Here is a 20,951-nt window from a genome sequence, read left to right as displayed (position 1 = left end):
GAGTAACTGCTTAGAAACCATAGAGAAATGTGGCACAGTAGTTCTATGTGTATTGAAACTAATAATTTAAAACTGGATTTAAACGGCTTGCCTTTGCTTTCATTTCTCGGGTAAATTAGATTGTATTTTCAAGGGGATGGGCTTCCCTGGTGGCTCTGTGGTAAAGAATCCACCTGCCAATACAGGACACACGGGATCGACGCTAGGTCGGGAAGATCCCCTAGATAAGGATATGGCAACCGAGTTCAGTGTTTTTGCCTGGGAAATCCCATAGACGGATGAGGATGATGGGCTACAGTTCATGGGATCACAAAGAGTTAGACACAATTTAGCACCAAAACAACAACAAAAACAAAAATTAGAAATAGTTTAGTCCATGGTAGATTAGAAAAAAGAAATAGTACAAAAATCTGGACCTTTAACATAACATATTGAGGTAATATTTCCCACTGCTGCTGCTGCTAAGTCGCTTCAGTCGTGTCCTACTCTGTGCCACCCCAGAGACGGCAGCCCACCAGACTTCCCTGCCCCTGGGATTCTTCAGGCAAGAACACTGGAGTGGGTTGCCATTTCCTTCTCCAATATTTCCCATTAATCTAGGGTAATTCTAACAAGAATTTCTAACATTTTTAATACCTTTTGAGGGAGATGGCCCTTTTAATTCTTCATCATAGAGTACATCATGAGAAACGCTGGGCTGGAGGAAGCACAAGCTGGAATTAAGATTGCCGGGAGAAATATCAATAACCTCAGATATGCAGATGACACCACCCTTATGGCAGAAAGTGAAGAGGAACTAAAAAAGCCTCTTGATGAAAGTGAAAGAGGAGAGTGAAAAAGTTGGCTGAAAGCTCAACATTCAGAAAACGAAGATCATGGCATCTGGTCCCATCATTTCATGGCAAATAGATGGGGAAACAGTGGCTGACTTTATTTTTCTGGGCTCCAAAATCACTGCAGATGGTGACTGCAGCCATGAAATTAAAAGACGCTTACTCCTTGGAAGGAAAGTTATGATCAACCTCAACAGCATATTAAAAAGCAGAGACATTACTTGGTCAACAAAGGTCCGTCTGATCAAGGCTATGGATTTTCCAGTGGTCATATATGGATGTGAGAGTTGGACATAAAGAAAGCTGAGCACAGAAGAATTGATGCTTTTGAACTGTGGTGTTGGAGAAGACTCTTGAGAGTCCCTTGGACTGCAAGGAAATCCAACCAGTCCATCCTAAAGGAGATCAGTCCTGGGTGTTCATTGGAAGGACTGATGTTGAAGCTGAAACTCCAATACTTTGGCCACTTTGTGCAAAGAGCTGACTCATTTGAAAAGACCCTGATGCTGGGAAAGATTGAGGGCAGGAGGAGAAGGGGACGACAGAGGATGAGATGGTTGGATGGCATCACTAACTTGATGGACATGGGTTTGGGTGGACTCCGGGAGTTGGTGATGGACAGGGAGCCCTGGCGTGCTGCGTTTCATGGGGTCACAGAGTTGGACACGACTGAGCTACTGAACTGAACTGAACTGAACATTGATATTTAATGATAAGACCAGGGTTTGATGCTGTTCTCGTTCAATTCAGGGCCCCTCATAAAATAGCTGAGAGAAGGAAACTTCTTGCCCATCTGTTTCTATTCATTCTCTCACTAAGGATGTAACTTGACAGACATGGCACCAGTTCAACTTGTACAAGAAGGAAACTCTCAGGTCAGCTCTCTGGTAGAGTGTGAGAGAAAGATATGGAATCTAACAAAACTCCATACGTAGTTTGTGCTTGACACAAACCATCTCAGATCTTTTAAAGCCATTTCCAAGTATTTATAAACAGAAAGGATGAGGAAGAGCTGGCATTGATTGGACCCTCAGTTATGGATGAATCATTTATAGGTGAAGATGGGAGGGAATAAGTATTGTGAGGGGACATACAGCCAGCAGATAGTGTCATGTAGGTGGAAGTGTGTATCCAGCTGATGCCACTGGTGTTTTCAATGTACAGTTTTGCCAAGATTGGGAAGATAGTAGGCAAGGTGAGAGCAGAACACCTGGGCAGACAGGTTTCATATTGGAACCAGGATTCTAGAAAGGTCTTTAATCTCTGATATGAACCTCATCTGTAAGAGAAGGTCACTGTTAGTCACACTGAGATACTCAGTGTAGCATCCACCCAGAGCCCAGCACACAGCAAGTTGCAGAGGCAGCTGACTCTGCCCTGCTGTGGGTCACTAAGACCCACACTCAGTCCAGCCTGAGGTATCCACTGCCCTTCTATCTGGTCCATGATCGCTCCAGCTCAAGCACCTCCAAGGCCTCCTGGAGATGAATTCTTAACCCTTGGACAGGACAGGAGTCCCCTAGACAGCAGGCAGTAATTCTCAGGGACCCTGTCTGCACTGCCCAATCCCATCTCCATAGAAGTTTGCTGCGCAAAGGCCTAAACCTTAGCCTCGTGTTCCCTAAACCTCACCTTGACCCTGACTCTTAGACAAAGTCTAACCCACATGCCCTCTGACCGCTCCCTCCTCTCTGCCTTTGCTCTCTCACAACTCCCGCACTCCCACCTCCCCCATCTTCTGACCCTAGCAAAGTCCATTCCACCTGAGAGGGTGAGGCTTGGCCAGCCCACGTGGTTGCTGACAGATCTGTGCTGACTGACCCCTTGTCAACTATCACTTCATTACCATCCAGTACTGTCACCAGGTTAGGCCCCAGCAGGTCCTTTGTGCCCTGTGGGTAATGATGTCTGAGAACTTGTTCCAGGTCAACAGCAGCCTGCTTTTAGGAGGAGACTCCAGCTCTGCCCAATCCTGAGGGCCGCTGAGTCTCTCTACTATACCTGACAGCTCCTGTGCTCCTCAGGCTGTCTGAGTCAGCCTGTATGTTGGTGGGAGATCTTCTCACAAGGGCAAGTCCCTTAGGGCAGTGTGGGGACACAGAGGGATGTCAGGGAGCAGGTGCTGTGTAGTGTGGGACCCTTGCTGTGCAGCTCCTGGCTCTCTCTATTCATGGGGATGCTGACTGTTTAACAAACACTCCAGTATCAGTGCTTAACACATTAAACCATATTTTTGTTCACGTAAACTCCAGCACCTCCCTCCATCCTCCCTAATGCCAGCCCTGCCTTTTGGAGGAGCCCCTCTTCTGGGGAGGTGCTCAGCAGATCTCCAAGTGTTGGTCTTTGGGGACGTTGTACTTGAGCTTGTGGGCTTCGAAGAGATTTTCCAGCTCCTTTATGTAGCGCTGGTGAAGCCTGTCCACCTCCTCCTGGGAGGGATGAGGTGTCTTCTGCACCTCGATGGGTTTCCCCACTGCAAGACACAGAGGGGAGTGGTGATACAGAGTAGGAACCACTGAAGGTGCAGGGATCTTGGTGTTCCCACTAGAATGGTCATCTGAGCAGGTAAGCACTCTAACTCACTCCCTTTCAATTCTATTTTGTGTTACAGCTTCTAAGATGTTGGGTCAACTTCAAGATTCTGATATATCAACAATACAGCCAGCTGGCATTTGCATGCATTATCTCTTATGTTATCCTAATAATCCTATGGGGATATAACCTGGTGTTATTCCTGTTTGACTCCTGAGGAAATGAGGCCCAGAAAGGTTAAATAGCTTGTTCAAGGTCACATAGCCAGGAAAAATCAGTACCAGTAAACACTGGGGATGTGCGCTTAGCCTCAGGGAAAGTTGAATCTGGGATTCTCAGATGCCATGACTGGAAGAGCTTGTATCTATGGGAGAAGGTGGATCAGAAAGCAGCTGCCGTGTCTTCTCTTGGGAATGCTCTAGTGGTAGCAGCACTATAAACATTCATGAATATGCACCACACAACACGAAGGGAATTTGGTAGAGGGGGTTGCCTGTACTCGACAAAGAAATGACTGGGTGAGTGGAGATGAACAGCTCTATTAGTACTGCCATTGGGAACTAGGTGGAATTCAAGAAGAAAGCAAATAGTTGAAAGATGGTGCTAAGTCTATGGAATACCATGCCCATTATTTACAAGGAAATCCCTCTGGCTCTCCTTCAAAGACTGCTGATTGCTACTTTACACACAATTCTAACAGAACTGCAAAGGCCTTGTATCCACTTTTTCCAATTACTGTCATTAGACCCTGTGGTCAGAATTATACCCTCCTTCTCCTGCATAATAAAAAGTCAAATACCCTTATCAAACCTCAACTTTGTTACCAAGGGCAGGCTGATCTCTTGGAAGTGATTTATCTTCTGTGGGTCTGTGTTTGCAATCAATAAAATGGGGATGAGAGTCCCTCCTCACAAGTTGTTGGGAAGACTAAGCCGCTGCATGTAAGGAGCCAGTGCAGTGCCTGACACAGGCAGGGGCACAGTGATCAGTAGAGGCTACTGGCCGTTGTGCCCCTGTTACTCTTCTCATTCTGGACTGCCTTTCAGAGGGTTACTTGCCGGTGTGTCTGTTTCACACTCTAGAACTTGTGCTCCACAAAGTCAAGGGTGTACTGCTCTATGTCCAGGTCTCCTTGCTGCACAAGCCCAGGCCTCTTACACAATAGCCCTTCCCCTCCCAGCCCGGGTCTAGGCTCACCCACAGTGGTGATGGGTCGGCGGTAGGGCATAAGACCAAAGCTGTACTGGAAGACTCCACGGCCATAGAAGAGCGGGATGGAGCATTTAGTGCTCTTGTGAAGTTGGTCCTGGAACCACCGCAACCAGGTGCCAGGAGAGTTCTCAACCTGGTCATAGATGTCATTCTCCCCAAAGGAGAAGATCGGCACCAGATCTGCCCTAGAGGGAGACAGGAGAGAGGGTGTGTGGAAGGGCAAGAAGGCACAAGCTGGTCACCTAGCTTCCTGAAGGGACCTAGTGAGCAGGAACTGGAACAGAGGACAGAGCCCTGGGACAAAAATAGGAGGCCTCGGGTGTCTCCTAGACCTGCCAGGGCTTCTTTTATAACTTCAAGCAGGTCATGGCTCTTCTCAGGGTCAAGGACTGGCACTTGGATTGTTACTGAGTCCATGCTCGCTCTGCTTGTCACAAGATAGGCTAGTGAATCTTAGACAAAGTGTTGGGACGAGGAAGGGACTTTATTTGGAGTGGCTGACCAAGAAGATGGCAGGCTAGTGCCTCCAAATAACCATGCTAAAGGGCCAGGTTGCCAAGTTCTTTATGGATCATAGATTGGGATATAGGTGAGGAAACTAACTAAACAGACTATTTGATCCTTGCAAATGCCCCCTAGAATGAGGAGCCTCAGGCAGGAGAATGTGAGAGTTTCACTTCCTTACATCCTTTACAGGAGGGCAACTCGGGTTATCTTCCTTAGGCAGCTCATTCATTATGCCTTCCTACATTAACAAAAGTTGCAGATGAGGGTTAAAGTCACAAAAGCAGGTCCAGCACAAATTCAAGATTAACCCTTTCTGGTTACAGGATCATAAGACAAACCAGAGTACTGTTGAGAGTCCTTCCAGATATAAAACATCTGCAGACATTCTGGGAAAATCTCTTCCAGCTAGCTTTGTATTCTTCACATATGTTTAAAGATAGGAGAATAGCTTTAAGTTATGTCCCAAGCTCCATTCTCCCAGAGTTCCTAGATCTCTGATGTAATGCAAGGTTTCAGCAATATGACCTTTGAGGTGTAATCTCTTTAGTTACAAAATCTTCCTTCTAGAATCTCTGGGTATGTGGGCCTGAGACAGTGCATCTATCACCAACATACAATCTTCATTATTAATGAAAGGAGACCCTGCCAGCCAAAATAGGGTCTGCATTTGCCTCTGCAGTCTTCCCTCTAAACTACAATCCTTGCCAATCTCCAGTTGAACCCAGAGCCCTCTTCCCAATACCCGTGCGTCAGGGCGAGCCTGATGAAGCCCTTGCGGTTCCGCAGCACCAGCTTGTAGGCCCCAGGCCTGGCAATCAGTGACTCCTGGACACCCCCAACAACGATGGACAGCAGGTTGCCGCCTCTTTTCCTGCTCAGAATTTGAACAGCACTCTCCTCATCTGATGAGACCAGCCCTGGGGAGAGAGGAAAGCGGTCACGTACATTGTGAAGGGGGCAAGCATGGTTCGGGAGTATGTGACTTGGGCTATCCCCCACTCCCCAGCTGGGAGTGCCCTGATGACCGGCACTGATCACTACCCCTTTTCCCAATATCCCCCCGAGGTCACCACTGAGCACAGAGCTGCAGGTAATGCTTCCTTGGGTCTCATCTCCTTGTCTACTACACATTCATTTGAAAGAAGTACAGAACAATTGGCCGTCCTCCTTAAAAATCCCTCCTCATGTCTTGAGCCCCTATCGTCCTGGGATAGAAAGAGAGGAAAAATTCACCTGTAGACATGATGTAATCCCTGAAGACAGGGACCCAGAAACAGCAGTACATCAACATCAGATGTGAGCGGATGCCTGGGAAAACAGAGGAGAAGCCAGTGCCCTCCGTGCACAGGTTGGCAAAAGCTCCAGTGGCGAGGACCCCATGAGGGTGGAAGCCAGCGAGGTAGTTTCGGGAGGGGTCCAGTTCGGCAGTCTTGACCAGCTGCAGGGACAGCGATCTGGTGAATCAGGGCTGCACCCACTCCCCTCCAAACCCCACTCCGATCTCCCTGCTGAGTTTCTGTGCTGACCTTCTATGTGCCCCCTGTGCCCAGTGCCATCACACCCCATTGAGTGTCCTGTGGTGAGATGGCCTGTCTGAGGGTCCTTGTCCCTGGTGCAAGCATGAAGCAGAGGAGATACTCAGGGAGACCATGGAATGGAGACGGAGAACACAGTGCCACGAATGGATGACGCCAGTGCCGCCTGCTTGGGAAGGAAGAACCGTGCCCAAGGCAGAGGTAGGACTCCTGGGAAGAAGACTGGAGACAAGCCATTGTCCCATGTGAAGGCAGACCTTGTGCCAGGCAGAGCCTGACCAGAATGAAGGAGTCATCATGGGAGGGAGTGAGCCTCTCACCCAGATTTGTGGTATCTAGAGTTCTGTCCCGGGTAAAGAACTGGACTGCTGAGTCCCTGTGACTCAGTGTAAGAGACCCCAGGATGCTGAAGGTAGAGGTTGGGAGGAGGCCCATGAAGTCTCTAGTGATGCCTGCAGGTGTGGGTGGAGAGGGGTCAGGGAGGTGTCCTGCCAAGTCTGCAGCACTTCCTAACACCAGGTCACAGCCTGCCCACAGCACTGCACCTCTGCTCAGGGCTTGGCCTGTGTAGACACTGCTGTTCCTGGATAGTGATATATTACACAGAAACCCTGCTCCTGAAATGATCTTCAGGATGAGGGGGAATCAATTGTCCTCCGGGAACACTGCCTGATTCTCCACCAATACCTCTTTAGGAAGCCCATAAGATGCATTTAGAAAGCTCCAGTGCTCAGATTAGTCTCCTCAATTCTCTAGAAACTCTACCATTAGGCTCTAGCTCATAGAATCACAGTGCAAAGGACTGTGAGTGGAGTACCCCAGCAGAATTATTAGCACAAGGAATGTTGCTTGCCTGCCTTCAAGTCAGCAACCACTGCAGCTGCAACTGACAATGGGCCTTAAAAGGAATTCAGGATGGAGGAAAACAGGATACTGGTCACAGAGAGTGAGGATGCACATCATAGGAAATACTGCAGTGAGCCCAGATTTTGTATCTCCCCATATGTAGAAAAGCATGAAAATCATTAACTGGAAACGTCTGCTTTTTGACTGGCAGTAATCTTTTGATGTTTAGCTACATGGCTAGTTTGGTTTTGTTTTTTCCAACAAAGCCCCATAAGTACTGACTTCTCCCTTCCCTTTTAGAACAGCTCCTCAGAGATTTCTGAGAGGCTATCTCTGAATACAATCTTCAGTAAGGCCTCAGAACAAAACACCCGACAACTCTAAGGCTGTACTCTTGTTTCCAGTAGAGACTCCCTGAACCCCCTATCCACGGCCACCGAAGATCCCTGCAGGGCCTGCTCTGTTAAGGTGTGTGGATGACTTGGAAGTTGTCCTGGAAGGTGACAAGAGTCCAGACTCTGTGAGCCACAGCGCCTCTTGCAGGCCTCAGTCCAGGACTGAGGGACAGTTCAGGACAGGGAGGTGAAAGTGCGTGTCATCTCTCCCTCTGCTAGCCACTCGGTGGTACTGCCCGCCGTCTGCATCTGTTGTTGCCAGCGGACTGCAGGGGCCTACAATCCTGAACCCTGTGCTCATGAAATTTCTACAAATATGTTTCCCACAATGTCAATAGTGTCCTATGCAAGAAATACTCTGGAGGAGAAACCTTGATACAGGAGGGACAGAGCAGACACAGATAAGACCGGCACAGAGATGCTCAGCAGAGTTTTTCTGCCAGATGTGCAAAAGACAGCAGTTCCAGGGGTGACAGGAGAGCCAGATGCTGTCCTCAGAAGCCCCAGGATCACCTGATGTCTCATGGAATCCACACAACCCAATGACGTATGTGGCAGCATCTCCACTTTACACATGAAGAAACTGAAGCTCAGAGAGCATGTGTAACTCACCTAAGGTCACACAACTGACACGTTGCAGACCCGTATTACAACCTATGATGTCCACTCCTAGAGGTGTCACTGTATACACTCTTCTCTCCTGTGTCCAGAGAGGGCCACCTGTCCCTGCCTGGCACCTCTCTGTGTCCACATTGCCTTCCTCTTCCTGTCCCCACTAGATAATTAACCATCACAACCGCTTACATCCAAGGGTTTAGCCTGTCTGGGATTCAGGAATGGAGCAAAAGTCAGTTCACTAAAGTTCAGGGGCCTGCATCCCTAAGGACTAATCCCCGGGTCCAGGGTCCAGTGTACAAAATGGACACGAGGTACCATAAGCCAGAGATCAGAGATTAAGAGATAGACAGAAGAGGAGGAACTGGACTGTTTAGAGGATCCCTGGGGAAACTGAGATTCCGAATGAGCAAAGCTCTGTCCAAGGACACATAACATATCAAATACACAGGGGCAGGATACACCCTGAGGGCTCTCTGCTCTGTTTCTATTCTCAGAGCCAATGCACACACTTTAAAAGCAGTAAAAGAACCTGCTCTGTATCCTCACTCACACCTTCTTCCCTATCAGGGTATCAGTATCATCATCTGATAAAGTGTCAGCCAGATGCTCTGAAAGCTTGTTTTCATTACAGATTCCTTCACACCAAACTTAGACTGTTGAGGGATTTACACCTGTCAGATACATAAGTGTGCCTCACTACATGGCCTACAAGGTTCCTCAAATCCTGTTCATTCATCAGTCCTCATAATCGCCTCACCTCACTGAAGTCGGACAACCATTATCAGACAGAAACTGACTCTTCCTCTAGCCACATAGTGATGACAGCCCATCACCTGTCTCCCAGCCCAGTATTCTGCTCACTGCACACAGAGTCACACTTCCACATGGACACGTGGGGACGATGGTCCTGACCACTCCCTAGTCAGCCCCTTACTCACCGAGATGGGGAAATAGTCCTTCAGGTACTTCCATATGGTCGCACCTCTTAGGAGAGCACTCTGCCTGCCCCCCCGCCGTGGTGTGGCTCGATCCAGGTACCACCAGATCGCATACAGGATACTGATCATCCAGAATCTTGTGAACAGGAGGCCAATGAAGACTATGTAGCAGACCAAGTCTGGGAAGGGAAGCAGGAACCATTAGTGGTCAGAGGTATGAAGGAACGAGCTCTCCCCATATACCCAGCTCTAGCAACACTGTCCATTCCAGCCCTTCTCCCAGGAGGAAGAGACCAGCTTCCCAAGGTTTCGAGGAGGAGAGAATGCTGTCAACACCACCAGTGTCACATTGAGAGCCTGGATTTGAAACCAATTGGCCTAATTTCAAACTCGCATTGTCCCACTGCACCAGATCGCTTATTCATTTGAGTCTTCCCCCTCCACCTCCTTTTCTCTCTGTAGTCACCAGGTGCTCAATAAAGGCCTAACGGAGATGTGACTGGGTGAACTCTTTCCAGTACTCAATATTTAGAACCCCAGAGAAAAGGTATTCTCTCTACCCAGCCCACTTCCTGTCTACCCCCAGCCCATCTTTCCATAGATAAATCCCACTACATTCCCCCTTTAGTTAAAGTCCCCCCATGACTTCTCATAACTTTGACGGTCAGCTCAAGCAGCTCAGCCTGAGCTCAAGCTCTCCACTGGTGGCCCAAACCCTCTCTTGTTCCAGTCTCACTCATCACATGCACCTCATGTTCCAGCTACACTAAGCCGCTCAGCTGATACAACTCCCAAGTTCTTTAGTTTTACTGAGCTCTTTCCTTTGCTGCCAGGCTCTGTCCTGCTGAAGGAAGGAGGGAGGAAGAGGGCAACTCATGCCTGGTCTGTTCATCAGGACTGCACCAGGGCTAGAGACAGCCCCAGTGAGCAATTCCTCCTAGACTTATGATTCTGAGTCCCTTCAGAGGCTAATCCTGGTTTTGACTCAGGTCAAAACCACTGACGGTGGTCTTTGGGACTGTCTTTAATCTGATGCTAATTGAGCCTCACTGTTAGAGAATATTGTGTCCTCTCCATTCCACTCCCTCCACTGAACACCTTTTGCTCATACTCATAAAGAAGTCCATTCCACACCTGTAGTCTACTTGAAAGTAGGGTAAACCAGGACTATCATTCATGTCCAACTTCCTGGAGGAGGGGACTTTTGACCCAGTCTGAATAGTGCATTCGTGGGTGCTAAGTTGCTTCAGTCGTGTCTGACTCTTTGCAACCCTGTGGATTGTAGCCCTCCAGGCTCCACTGTCCATGGGATTCTCCAGGCAAGAATACTGGAGTTAGTTGCCATGCTCTCCTCTAGAGTATCTTCCAGACCCTGGGATCAAACCAGCATCTCCTGTGGCTCCTGCATTGCAGACAGTTTCTTTACTGCTGAGGCACTAGGGAAGCCCAGTCTGAGTACTAGCAAAATGCATAAATCAAAATAGTTTGGGGCTCACAGAGGCTTGCTTTCTTCAGAGCACCTCCAACCTGTCAGGTGCTGGTGGTTAAGCCGTGAACAACGGACAGGAATTCCTGCCCTCCTGGTGCTGGCTTCAGGGTTTGTTTGGAGCACTTTGTTTTGTCCTTTCAATATTAATGATGGTAAAATATGTTTACCATATACTAGTCATCGAAATGACTCTTTGGTAGTTCATTATTTTTTTTAAGTTTTCATTCAGTTCAGTTCAGTTCAGTCTCTCAGTCGTGTCCGACTCTTTGTGACCCCATGAATCGCAGCACACCAGACCTCCCTGCCCATCACCAACTCCTGGAGTTCACTCAAACTCATGTCCATCGAGTCGGTGATGCCATCCAGCCATCTCATCCTCTGTTGTCCCCTTCTCCTCCTGCCTCCAATTCCTCCCAGCATCAGAATCTTTTCCAATGAGTCAGCTCCTCGCATGAGGTGGCCAAAGTACTGGAGTTTCAGCTTCAGCATCAGTCCTTCCAATGAACACCCAGGACTGATCTCCTTTAGGATGGACTGGTTGGATCTCCTTGCAGTCCAAGGGACTCTCAAGAGTCTTCTCCAACACCACAGTTCAAAAGCATCATTTCTTTGGTTCTCAGCTTTCTTCATGGTCCAACTCGAACATCCATACATGACCACTGGAAAAACTATAGCCTTGACTAGATGGACCTTTGTTGGAAAAGTAATGTCTCTGCTTTTTAGAGTATAGTTTATTTACATGTTGTATTAGTTTCAGTCGTATAGGAAAGTAAACCTGTTAAACTCATACACATATTGACTCTGTTTTTTTTTTAAATTTATTCCTTTCCTATACAGATCATTACAGAGCACTGAGTAGAGATCCCTGTGCTTACAGCAGATTCTTGTTGTTATCTATTATATATACAGTAGTGTTGTGAATCTAAATCTCCCAATTTATCCTTTCCCCCTATCCCCTGGTAACCACATGTTTTTTTCTACTTCTGTTTTGTAAATAACTAAATCTGTACCTCTTTTTGATTCTGCATATAAGTGATATCATGTGATATTTGTCTTTCTTTGGCTATCTTCACTCAGTTTGACAATCTCTAGGTTCATACATGTTACTGAAAATGACGTTCATATGTTCCTTTTTATGACCGAGTAATATTCCATTGCCTGTATTATGGCATCTTCTTTATGCATTACTATAATGGATATTTAGGTGTCTTCCATGTCCTAGCTATTGTAAATGTGCTATTATGAACATTGGGGAGATTCTCTCCTTCCAAATTATGGGCTCATGAAAGAGGCCTTATGGAGAACAGTATAGAGATTTCTTATAAAACTATTAAAACACAATAGGACCCAGAAATCCCCCTCCTGGAAATATACATGAAATGATTTTTGAGAGTCAATTTGGTGTAATTAAATTAATTCACATTGTTGTGTAACTATATCAACCTTCATCTCAGAACTCTTCTTCATCTTCGTAAACTGAACCTCTGTACCCATGAAATTAGAACTTCCATTCAGGTCAAGAGAATATAACCTAGCTGTTAATGGCAGTTCATTGTAGGGTAGGATTTGGGGGAAATCTTTGACTTTTAGAACACACATTTTGTTTCGATGTGTTAAAATAGCATGCATTTGTTTTTCAGACACAAAAAAGAATTTTAAAATGTGGGCATTTCTACTTGATCAGAAAGACACCACCCCCCACCCCCACCCCGCCAATCTAAACATCTCCCTCACTCTGGCCTCTCCTTTAAGTACTGTCAGCAGGCAAAATCCTAACCTGGGTGCATTTTCAGCCCCTAAAGAAAGAAAACACCTTCTTTCCCCTCATAACACCAAGAAGAAAAGATGCAAAACCCCACTTTACTGAGACCCAAAGAGGGTGTTGAGGTGGGCTAACCTCACACAGAAAGCTAGTGGGATGAGTGGTGGTTTCAATTCTACTATCATGTCCATATCATGATCCCAACATTCATTCATTCAACAAGCATTTAGCAACATCAACTCTTCTAGGAGATGGAGATGCAGATGAGAACAAGACCAACTATCTGAAAGGAGCTTACCTTCCTGCGTGAGTGTGTGAATTCTAGAGAACAGGAAAGAAACAGATTAAACGAGTAGCCCACTGGAAAGTACTTGTTGCTGGGGCCTGAGTCCTGAGTAACAGGTCGCAGTTGACCTTTCTGGCCACATCTTTGCCCCTCCCCAAAGAACTGCGCTAGGCCAGCATGAACCATCTGCTCATATGTGCAATATTTACTCGCCTCCTGGGAAAACTTACTTTCCTGATGGCCTGTACATTCTGCCTCGTAGATTCATCTCCTAATATGTTTGGAAAAGAGCCCCTTCTCTCCACCCACTGCCAGCTTCCCTAGACCAGGAGAAGTAATCTTTTAAAGAGGCAAATTGTAAGCATTTCAGACACTGGGGCTCAAGAGGCAATGTGGAGGATATTGCATAGGCACAAAATCATTTAAAATGCAAAAGCCATACTTCGCTCATGGGCTATACAAACACAAAAACAATCAGGGGGCTAGTTTTCAATCATGGGTCTATGAGGTGACATCTGATGTAGATTGTGACCTTGTAATTAAGCAAGACCTATGCAGCCTCCCTGGAAAAGATCCCTCATGTCCTCTGCCTACCTCTTATTTGTAGAAAATCCTCAGCTTCCTAAGCCTTCACCAAATTTCAAAAATAAAGTTATAAAGAGAAATCATAAACAGAGAAAGAAAACAGTCCCAATCAAGAAAATAAATAACATTTAACCATTCCACAAATTCAAAGATTTTTAGTTTGTTCCCAAGAACCATAGATAATATTGAGACTCATCATTGAGCGGTTTTGCAGATAGTGAACTCCCAGCAGGTGGAAGAAGTTGCTCACCAGCCCATAGACCTCAGACCAGGGAAAACCAGAAGGCTGGTGATGGTGACTCCAAGTTACCTCACCACCAAGCAATCAGACGATTCTCTAGGAGTTGATCATGCACCCAGCATCTCTAGTTCACCCAGTCTTTAGACACCGTTCCCTGGTAATCAAAGAGTTCTCAGGCATTTTGAGCCTTAACTCTCTGGACTCCTTGACTGGCTCCTGTAATGAAGCCTACACTTTTTTCATCACAACCCAGTGTCCGTATAGGAGCGTTACTGTGTTTACCGCTTCTTCCCACAAGCAGACCCAATCTGATTTGCTAACAGCTGCTCCCTGTCATCTGTCTCCCCCAACACCCCAACACAGAAGATCCGAAAATTACAGCTTGTCTCCCGTAGATTGGACTTTGTCACTCCTGTACCTAAAGTTCTCCTGGGGATCCCATTTGTCCTTGAGATAAGGGTCAAGGTACAAGCTACTGTTCCTGGCATCAGAGGGTCTGGATGCCTTTTCTCAGCTGCAATCCTTCTAGCTCCAGGCCCAAGGTTACTTGACTCTCTGTCCTCCTCTGGGAACTCCCAGGTCCCAGGCTGAGCTGAGGTGGGCAGACAGTCAGACACACTCCCGTTGGCAAATCTCCCTCAGGCCACGTGAGCAAGATGTCCCTTATCCCAGGTGATCCCCAGGCACTGAGCTCAGCATCCACCTTAGGACCTGTATCTTTCCCCCATCAATGAACCATGTACACCCAAAGCGGCAGGTGCCCATGGCCTCCCAAATCCATCTCAGCTTTCCTTACACAGGGCCAAGTAAGAGAAGATCAACTGCAGGACCACGAAGGTCTGCAGTCTGCGTTCCAGTGGCACAGACAAAGGTGCAAACTCCACCATGCTGATTCCTCTGCTTCCTCTGGAGGCTTCTCTGAGCTCTGCTGTGGTCTGAGACACCTGCTGGTTTTTGTTGCTGCCAGAGCTTGTTAAGCATTTGTGGGAGTGCGGGAGACTGTGGGTGGATTTCCAGCCAGCTGTAGAATCTCATTGCACCTACCCTGGCAGGGAGCAGTATCCTAGGTGAAATATTCAAAATCACCTGGCCTCATTAAACTTACTACAGAGAAAGAGAAGTGCAGTGGACTCTTCAGGCAGTACATTATCTGCCAGATCACCTTTGCTCAAATCTTGCCCATTACTAGGCAATTGAAGCAGCAAGTATAGGGCAAGCCTGCACTCTTTACACTTACACAACTATTTGGCTGCAGTAATTATCTCCGTTTACCTGCCAGGACCACGGTTCCCCTTTACAAATACGAATTATGAGCTCCCATATAAATATCTCCAGGCCCCACTATCTATCTCCTCTCTGGCCACCTTTTCCTCAGCTTGCCTGAACAGCAAAACTCACAGAAGAGCCGTCTGATTCCCATGCCCTCTCCTCCATTCTGTCCTCTCTCTTCCAGACTTCAGATGCCACTGTTCCATGGAACTGCCCTTGACAAGTTCACCACTGGCCTCCACACTGCTGAATCCAGTGATCAATTCTCAGCTCTCATTTTGACCTCTCAGCAGCCTCAGACACAACTGTTTCTTCCCTCCTCCTTGAAACCACTTGATCTGTGGACACCACGCTCTCCTGGTTTCCCTCCTGCCCCTCCGTCTACCTCTGGGTCTCCACAGAGTCTCTTATCCTTCACCGGGCTAAGTGTTTCAGGGCCCTTTTGTCCCCTCAGTCCTTGGACCTTCTCTCTTCTTTCCATCCTCCCCGCCTCAGAGACCTCCTCCAGGCTCATTGCCATGGAGTCTGTCTTCAGGACGAACACTTCCAAACTGTATCTCTAGCCCTGACTTCCCCACAAGCTCCAGATTTGACTATGTAAGTGGGTACTTGACATCCTCACTCACAGTCTGCTTGGCACCTCCATCACAGCCTGTCTAAAACTGAACTCAACTTCCCCTTACCTGCCCAGGCTCCAGTCTCCACATAGCCACAGAGCTTTGCAAAGTGGTCACACAGGGAATATCTTGGTCATCCAGTGCTTATGACTCTCCCTTTCATGGCTGATGGCCTAGGTGCCTTGGAAATTTTATTGTGGTTACAGTGCTTTCCTAATGGTAGTGAGTACACGTGAAAATGTTTACAAGTCGTTAAATATCATTTCATCAAGTTCATGCTCTATTCTTTTGTTGATTTAAATATCTTTTGCGATGGAAAGCTGCTTTCCACCACCACAGCCAGCCACTTTGATGGACTGAGATGACAACATTCTCACTGGTCTCTGTCCCTGTGCCCTTATTCCTCCCACAGACTCATAAGCCAGAGGGACTGCTGAGTATGTGATTGCACAAGCTAAAGAGCAGTAGTGCCAAGCTTTGCACAAAACTGTAGCACCAATGTAGACTTTGAACAGAATATATGCAGTGTCCAGATACACATCTTCTCTGGGCCTCTGTGTAGTCAGACAGAAAGTGAAGAGGAACTAAAAAGCCTCTTGATGAAAGTGAAGGTGGGGAGTGAAAAAGTTGGCTTAAAGCTCAGCATTCAGAAAACGAAGATCATGGCATCAGGTCCCATCACTTCATGGCAAATAGATGGGGAAACAGTGGAAACAGTGTCAGACTTTACTTTTCGGGGCTCCAAAATCACTGCAGATGGTGATTGCAGCCATGAAATTAAAAGACGCTTACTCCTTGGAAGGAAAGTTATGACCAACCTAGATAGCATATTCAAAAACAGAGACATTACTTTGCCAACAAAGGTTCATCTAGTCAAGGCTATGGTTTTTCCTGTGGTCATGTATGGATGTGAGAGTTGGACTGTGAAGAAGGCTGAGTGCCAAAGAATTGATGCTTTTGAACTGCGGTGTTGGAGAAGACTCTTGAGAGTCCCTTGGACTGCAAGGAGATCCAACCAGTCCATTCTGAAGGAGATCAGCCCTGGGATTTCTTTGGAAGGAATGATGCTAAAACTGAAACTCCAGTACTTTGGCCAGCTCATGAGAAGAGTTGACTCATTGGAAAAGACTCTGATGCTGGGAGGGATTGGGGGCAGGAGGAGAAGGGGACGACAGAGGATGAGATGGCTGGATGGCATCACTGACTCGATGGACGTGAGTCTGAGTGAACTCCGGGAGTTGATGATGGACAGGGAGGCCTGGTGTGCTGTGATTCATGGGGTCACAAAGAGTCAGACACAACTGAGCGACTGAACTGAACTGAACTGAGAGTGATATCATTACATCAAAGTTGGGCAGTATAAAGTACAGAAATGGTATGGACCTAACAGAAGCTGAAGATATTAAGAAAAAGTGGCAAGAAAACACAGATGAACTGTACAAAAAAGATCTTCATGTCTCAGATAATCATGATGGTGTTATCACTCACCTAGAGCCAAACATCCTGGCCTTAGGACACATCACTACAAACAAAGCTAGTGGAGGTGATGGAATACCAATTGAGCTATTACAAGTCTTAAATATGATGCTGTGAAAGTGCTACACTCAATATACCAGCTATCTGGAAAACTCAGCAGTGGCCACAGGACTGGAAAAGTCAGTTTCATTCCATCCCAAAGAAAGGCAATGCTAAAGAATGTTCCAACCACCACACAATTTCACTCATCTCACATGCTCTCAAAGTAATACTCAAAAGTCTCCAAGCCAGACTTCAACAGTACGTGACCTGTGACCTTCCAGATGTTCAAGCTAGATTTAGAAAAGGCAGAGGAAACATAGATCAAATTGCCAACGTCCATTGGGTCATTGAAAAAGAAAACCAATTCCAGAGAAATATCTACTTCTGCTTTACTGACTATGCCAAAACCTTTGACCGTGTGGATCACATCAAACTGTGGAAATTTCTTCAAGAGACGGGAATATCAGACCATCTGATCTGCCTTCTGAGAAACCTGTATGCAGGTCAAGAAGCAACAGTTAGAACTGGACATGGGACAACAGACTGGTTCCAAATCAAGAAAGTATGGCAAGGCTGTATATTGTTACCCTGCTCATTTAACTTATATGCAGAGTACATCATGAGAATTCCTGGGCTAGATGAAGCACAAGCTGGAATCAAGTTTGCCGAAAGAAATAGTAATAACCTCAGATATGCAGATGACACCACCCTTATGGCTGAAAGTGAAGAACTAAAGAGCCTCTTGATGTAAGTGAAAGAGAGTGAAAAAGTTGGCTTAAAACTCAACATTCAAAAACCTGAGATCATGGCATACGGTCTGATCACTTCTTGGCAAATAGATGGGGAAAAAAATGGAAATAGTGACAGGCTTTATTTGGTGGGCTCCAAAATCACTGCAGAATGAGACTGTAGCCATGAAATTAAAAGACACTTGCTTCATGGAAGAAAAGCTATGACTTACCTAGACAGCATATTATAAAGAAGAGACATTAGTTTGCCAACAGGAGTCTGTCTAGTCAAAGCTATGGTTTTTCCAGTAGTCATGCATGGATGTGAGAGTTGGATTGTAAAGAGAACTGAACACCAAAGAATTGATGCTTTTGAACTGTGGTGTTGGAGAAGACTCTTGAAAGTCCCTTGGACTGAAGGAGATACAATCAGTCCATCCTAAAGGTAATCAATCCTGAATATTCATTGGAAGGACTGATGCTGAAGCTGAAACTCCAATACTTTGGCCACCTGATGCAAAGAACTGACTTATTGGAAAAGACCCTGATGCTGGGAAAGATTGAAGGCAGGAGGAGAAGGGGACAACAGAGAATGAGATATTGGGTGGCATCACCGACTCTATGCACATGAGTTTGAGTAAACTCTAGGAGTTGATGATGAACAGGGAAGCCTGGTATACTGCAGTCCATGGGGTTGGAAAGAGTTGAACACTACTGAGCAATTGAACTGAACTGAACTTAGAGTGATATCAGGTCATGGTATTGATTTCCATTTCCTTATCATGAATTGTGAACATGATTGTTAAATGCAATTGTGAAATGCAATTTATTCATTGCATTCCTCCTATTGGAAAATTTTGAGCAAAGACAGTGAAATTAGGCAGAGGGAGAAGTTGAACCAAAATAGGTTCTCAAAGAAGTCCTGAATTGGACTACAGTGGCCAAAGCTGACATTCCACCTGGCTCTATCTTAGGACCAGGTGCCCCTGTGCAGGCAACTCTGCAGTTGGGACCACCCCTCCTTCTTGAAGGTGTATCTAGCAGTCATTTCCAGGGTCCTCCCTCAAGACAGGTTGGAAGAGCCCTGGATGAGAGTGAGACCAGTCCTGTATTGGCCACCTCCCAGCTATGTGACTTCAGACAAGTCCTTTCCTTCCCAGAGCTCCTCATCCTACTGGGTATCAGGGCTAAGATGGGGGCCCCTACTGGCCCAGGTACACTGCTCAGCCGTCCACCAGGGTTCTTTGCCCTTCACTTCACAACCCCCTGACAAGTAAAGAACCAGGGAGCACTTTATATCCTGGGGCAGTGTGGCTCCTGTGTGGTCTGAGGACCTGCCTTGTTCATGACCTGCCTGTTACTGGTTCCAGACAAGGTATAGGGGTGGACAGTAACTGCTCAGAAACCTTAGAGCAATGTGGCAAAGCAGTTCTAGGTGTATGAAGCTAATAATTAAAAATTGGATTTGAACAATTTGTTTTCTTCATTTCTTTGGTAATTTATACTGTATTTTGCCGGGGTCCTGCCCCGGCTGATCCAGGGTATTCGAAGCGGGGACGGTGTCGGCGACCTATTTATTTAAATATTTTATCAAAGATATAAAGAGTAATAGGATGAGGATAGCTCAGTAGGAAAATTCAGTGGAGAAAAGAGGCTGAGTAGCTTGGTTTACACGGGAGACCAATAAAACTTCAAGACAAGAAGTTTGCACCACTTACGTAGGCCGCAGGTGTCCTTCTGTTCTCCCGAAGGAGAGGAGACACTGAGGCCTCCCCGGTCGGATCTTAGAAGCCTAGGCATAATTAGTAAGCATGGTGGGTTCCGCGCTCCAGATGGAGACTCAACCAGAGTGAGAGAGAGAGCGACATGGGGAGACCAGTATTTCGAGAAACTGATCCCAATTCTTTATTTTCCATGGTCTACTTTTATACACTGAGATGTTATGCAAAAGTCACGCGGGGTCAGCAGTCCTGACTTTTATCAAAGTCAGGTGCTTCATACAAATGTATACAGAGGTCTTAGGGGTGTTACATCATCTTCTGGCCAGGGGGGCCTGCTGACAATTTATGACCCTCTCCTTGTGACAGCGCTCAGTCAATCAGGACACTTATTTCTCCAGGGCTGATTATTCTCAAAACAGACGCCACCCAAATAAAGTTACATTCCTACAGGGTGAGGGTGTAGTGGGTTTTAGTTAAGGAAAGAATTTACTTAGCCTAAGGTCTAACGTGATTAATATCAAAGGTTAATTCTATATATTCATTAATGTGTGTAAGGGCAGGGGATATAGAGACTTAGCAACAAACATTGGCTCAACAAATGAAAAACCCTTCACCAACACAATTTCTAATTAGCCCATTATACTTATAGTAATAGTTTTCTAACTTTTCTAAGGAACCTGTTTTTAGAAGGTTTAAAGCATCTTGTGCTGTGAGCGATCACATGTGGCCGGACAAGCCTGTCAGGCAGGCCAGAGAACCTTCAGAGGAGTTTGTAGGTTAAAACACTCTTATCACGCCCAGGAATTATTATAAACTGGAGCTCTAAGTTAACTCCTTCTCCAAAAGAGGTGGTGGGGGACAGCCCCCTGTAAAGTCAGAGATGTAGGTAAGAGCACAAAGTAGTAAAGTAGGCAGGCTCTGGTTATGGGGGTAGATGCTTGAGGAGTTCCAGGGGGACTCCTGAGGCTCAATCCCGCCTTTTCGTATGTCGAGCCTCCTTCCTCATGACCTTTGTCATGGGCGGAGTACCTCACTCTGGCCCCCAACAGTATTTTACAAATGGATGGACCTCTTTGGTAGCTCAGTGGTAAAGAATCCGCCTGCCAATGCAGGGGTCACAGGATCAACATTGGGTCAGGAAGATCCCCTGGAGAAGAAAATGGCAACTGAGTTCAGTATTTTTCCTGTGAAATCCCATAGACAGAAGAGCCTACTGGGCTACACTTCATGGGATCGCAAAGAGCTGGACACTACTTACTACCAAATCAACAACAAAAGCAATTAAAAACAGAGTAGTTCATTGTAGCTTAGAAAAAAGA

The 20,951-nt window shown here is 46.5% G+C and overlaps 1 protein-coding gene across 2 annotated transcripts; it reads right to left on the bottom strand.

The window, feature by feature from the left end:
* Positions 1-3,038: 3,038 nt before the first annotated feature.
* On the bottom strand, positions 3,039-19,757 carry LOC147358292 (2-acylglycerol O-acyltransferase 2-like). Of its 2 annotated transcripts, none has more exons than XM_086338460.1 (6): positions 19,630-19,757; positions 9,417-9,595; positions 6,318-6,522; positions 5,827-6,001; positions 4,563-4,762; positions 3,039-3,306 (listed from the first exon to the last, which is right to left on the bottom strand). In XM_086338460.1, exons 1-6 carry the CDS (start codon positions 19,709-19,711, stop codon positions 3,152-3,154), a joined length of 996 nt encoding a protein of 331 aa, XP_086194586.1. In that variant the 5' UTR covers positions 19,712-19,757; the 3' UTR covers positions 3,039-3,151. The 2 variants fall into 2 exon arrangements, with proteins under 2 accessions (XP_086194586.1, XP_086194587.1); XM_086338461.1 differs by lacking the exon at positions 19,630-19,757 and adding an exon at positions 14,576-14,681.
* Between the last annotated feature and the right edge of the window lie 1,194 nt (positions 19,758-20,951).

Source organism: Bos grunniens, chromosome 15, assembly GCF_055505025.1.
Source record: "Bos grunniens cultivar Pamir isolate PY7600 chromosome 15, Bosgru_T2T1.0, whole genome shotgun sequence".
NCBI classification, from domain to species: Eukaryota; Metazoa; Chordata; class Mammalia; order Artiodactyla; family Bovidae; genus Bos; species Bos grunniens.
Note: the sequence above shows the minus strand (reverse complement) of the source record. Positions and strands in the feature narration are given on the sequence as shown.

What these genes read in the sequence shown, in the direction of transcription:
- LOC147358292 (XM_086338461.1), bottom strand. Translation starts at nt 14,666, where the DNA reads ATGGTGGAGTTTGCACCTTTGTCTGTGCCACTGGAACGCAGACTGCAG. An exon ending in CTTCTCTTACTTGGCCCTGT is followed by an intron (nt 9,596 to 14,575) that starts GTAAGGAAAGCT and finishes TTCCCTTCCCAG; the next exon opens with ACTTGGTCTGCTACATAGTC. An exon ending in CCGACCCATCACCACTGTGG is followed by an intron (nt 3,307 to 4,562) that starts GTGAGCCTAGAC and finishes TGTGTCTTGCAG; the next exon opens with TGGGGAAACCCATCGAGGTG.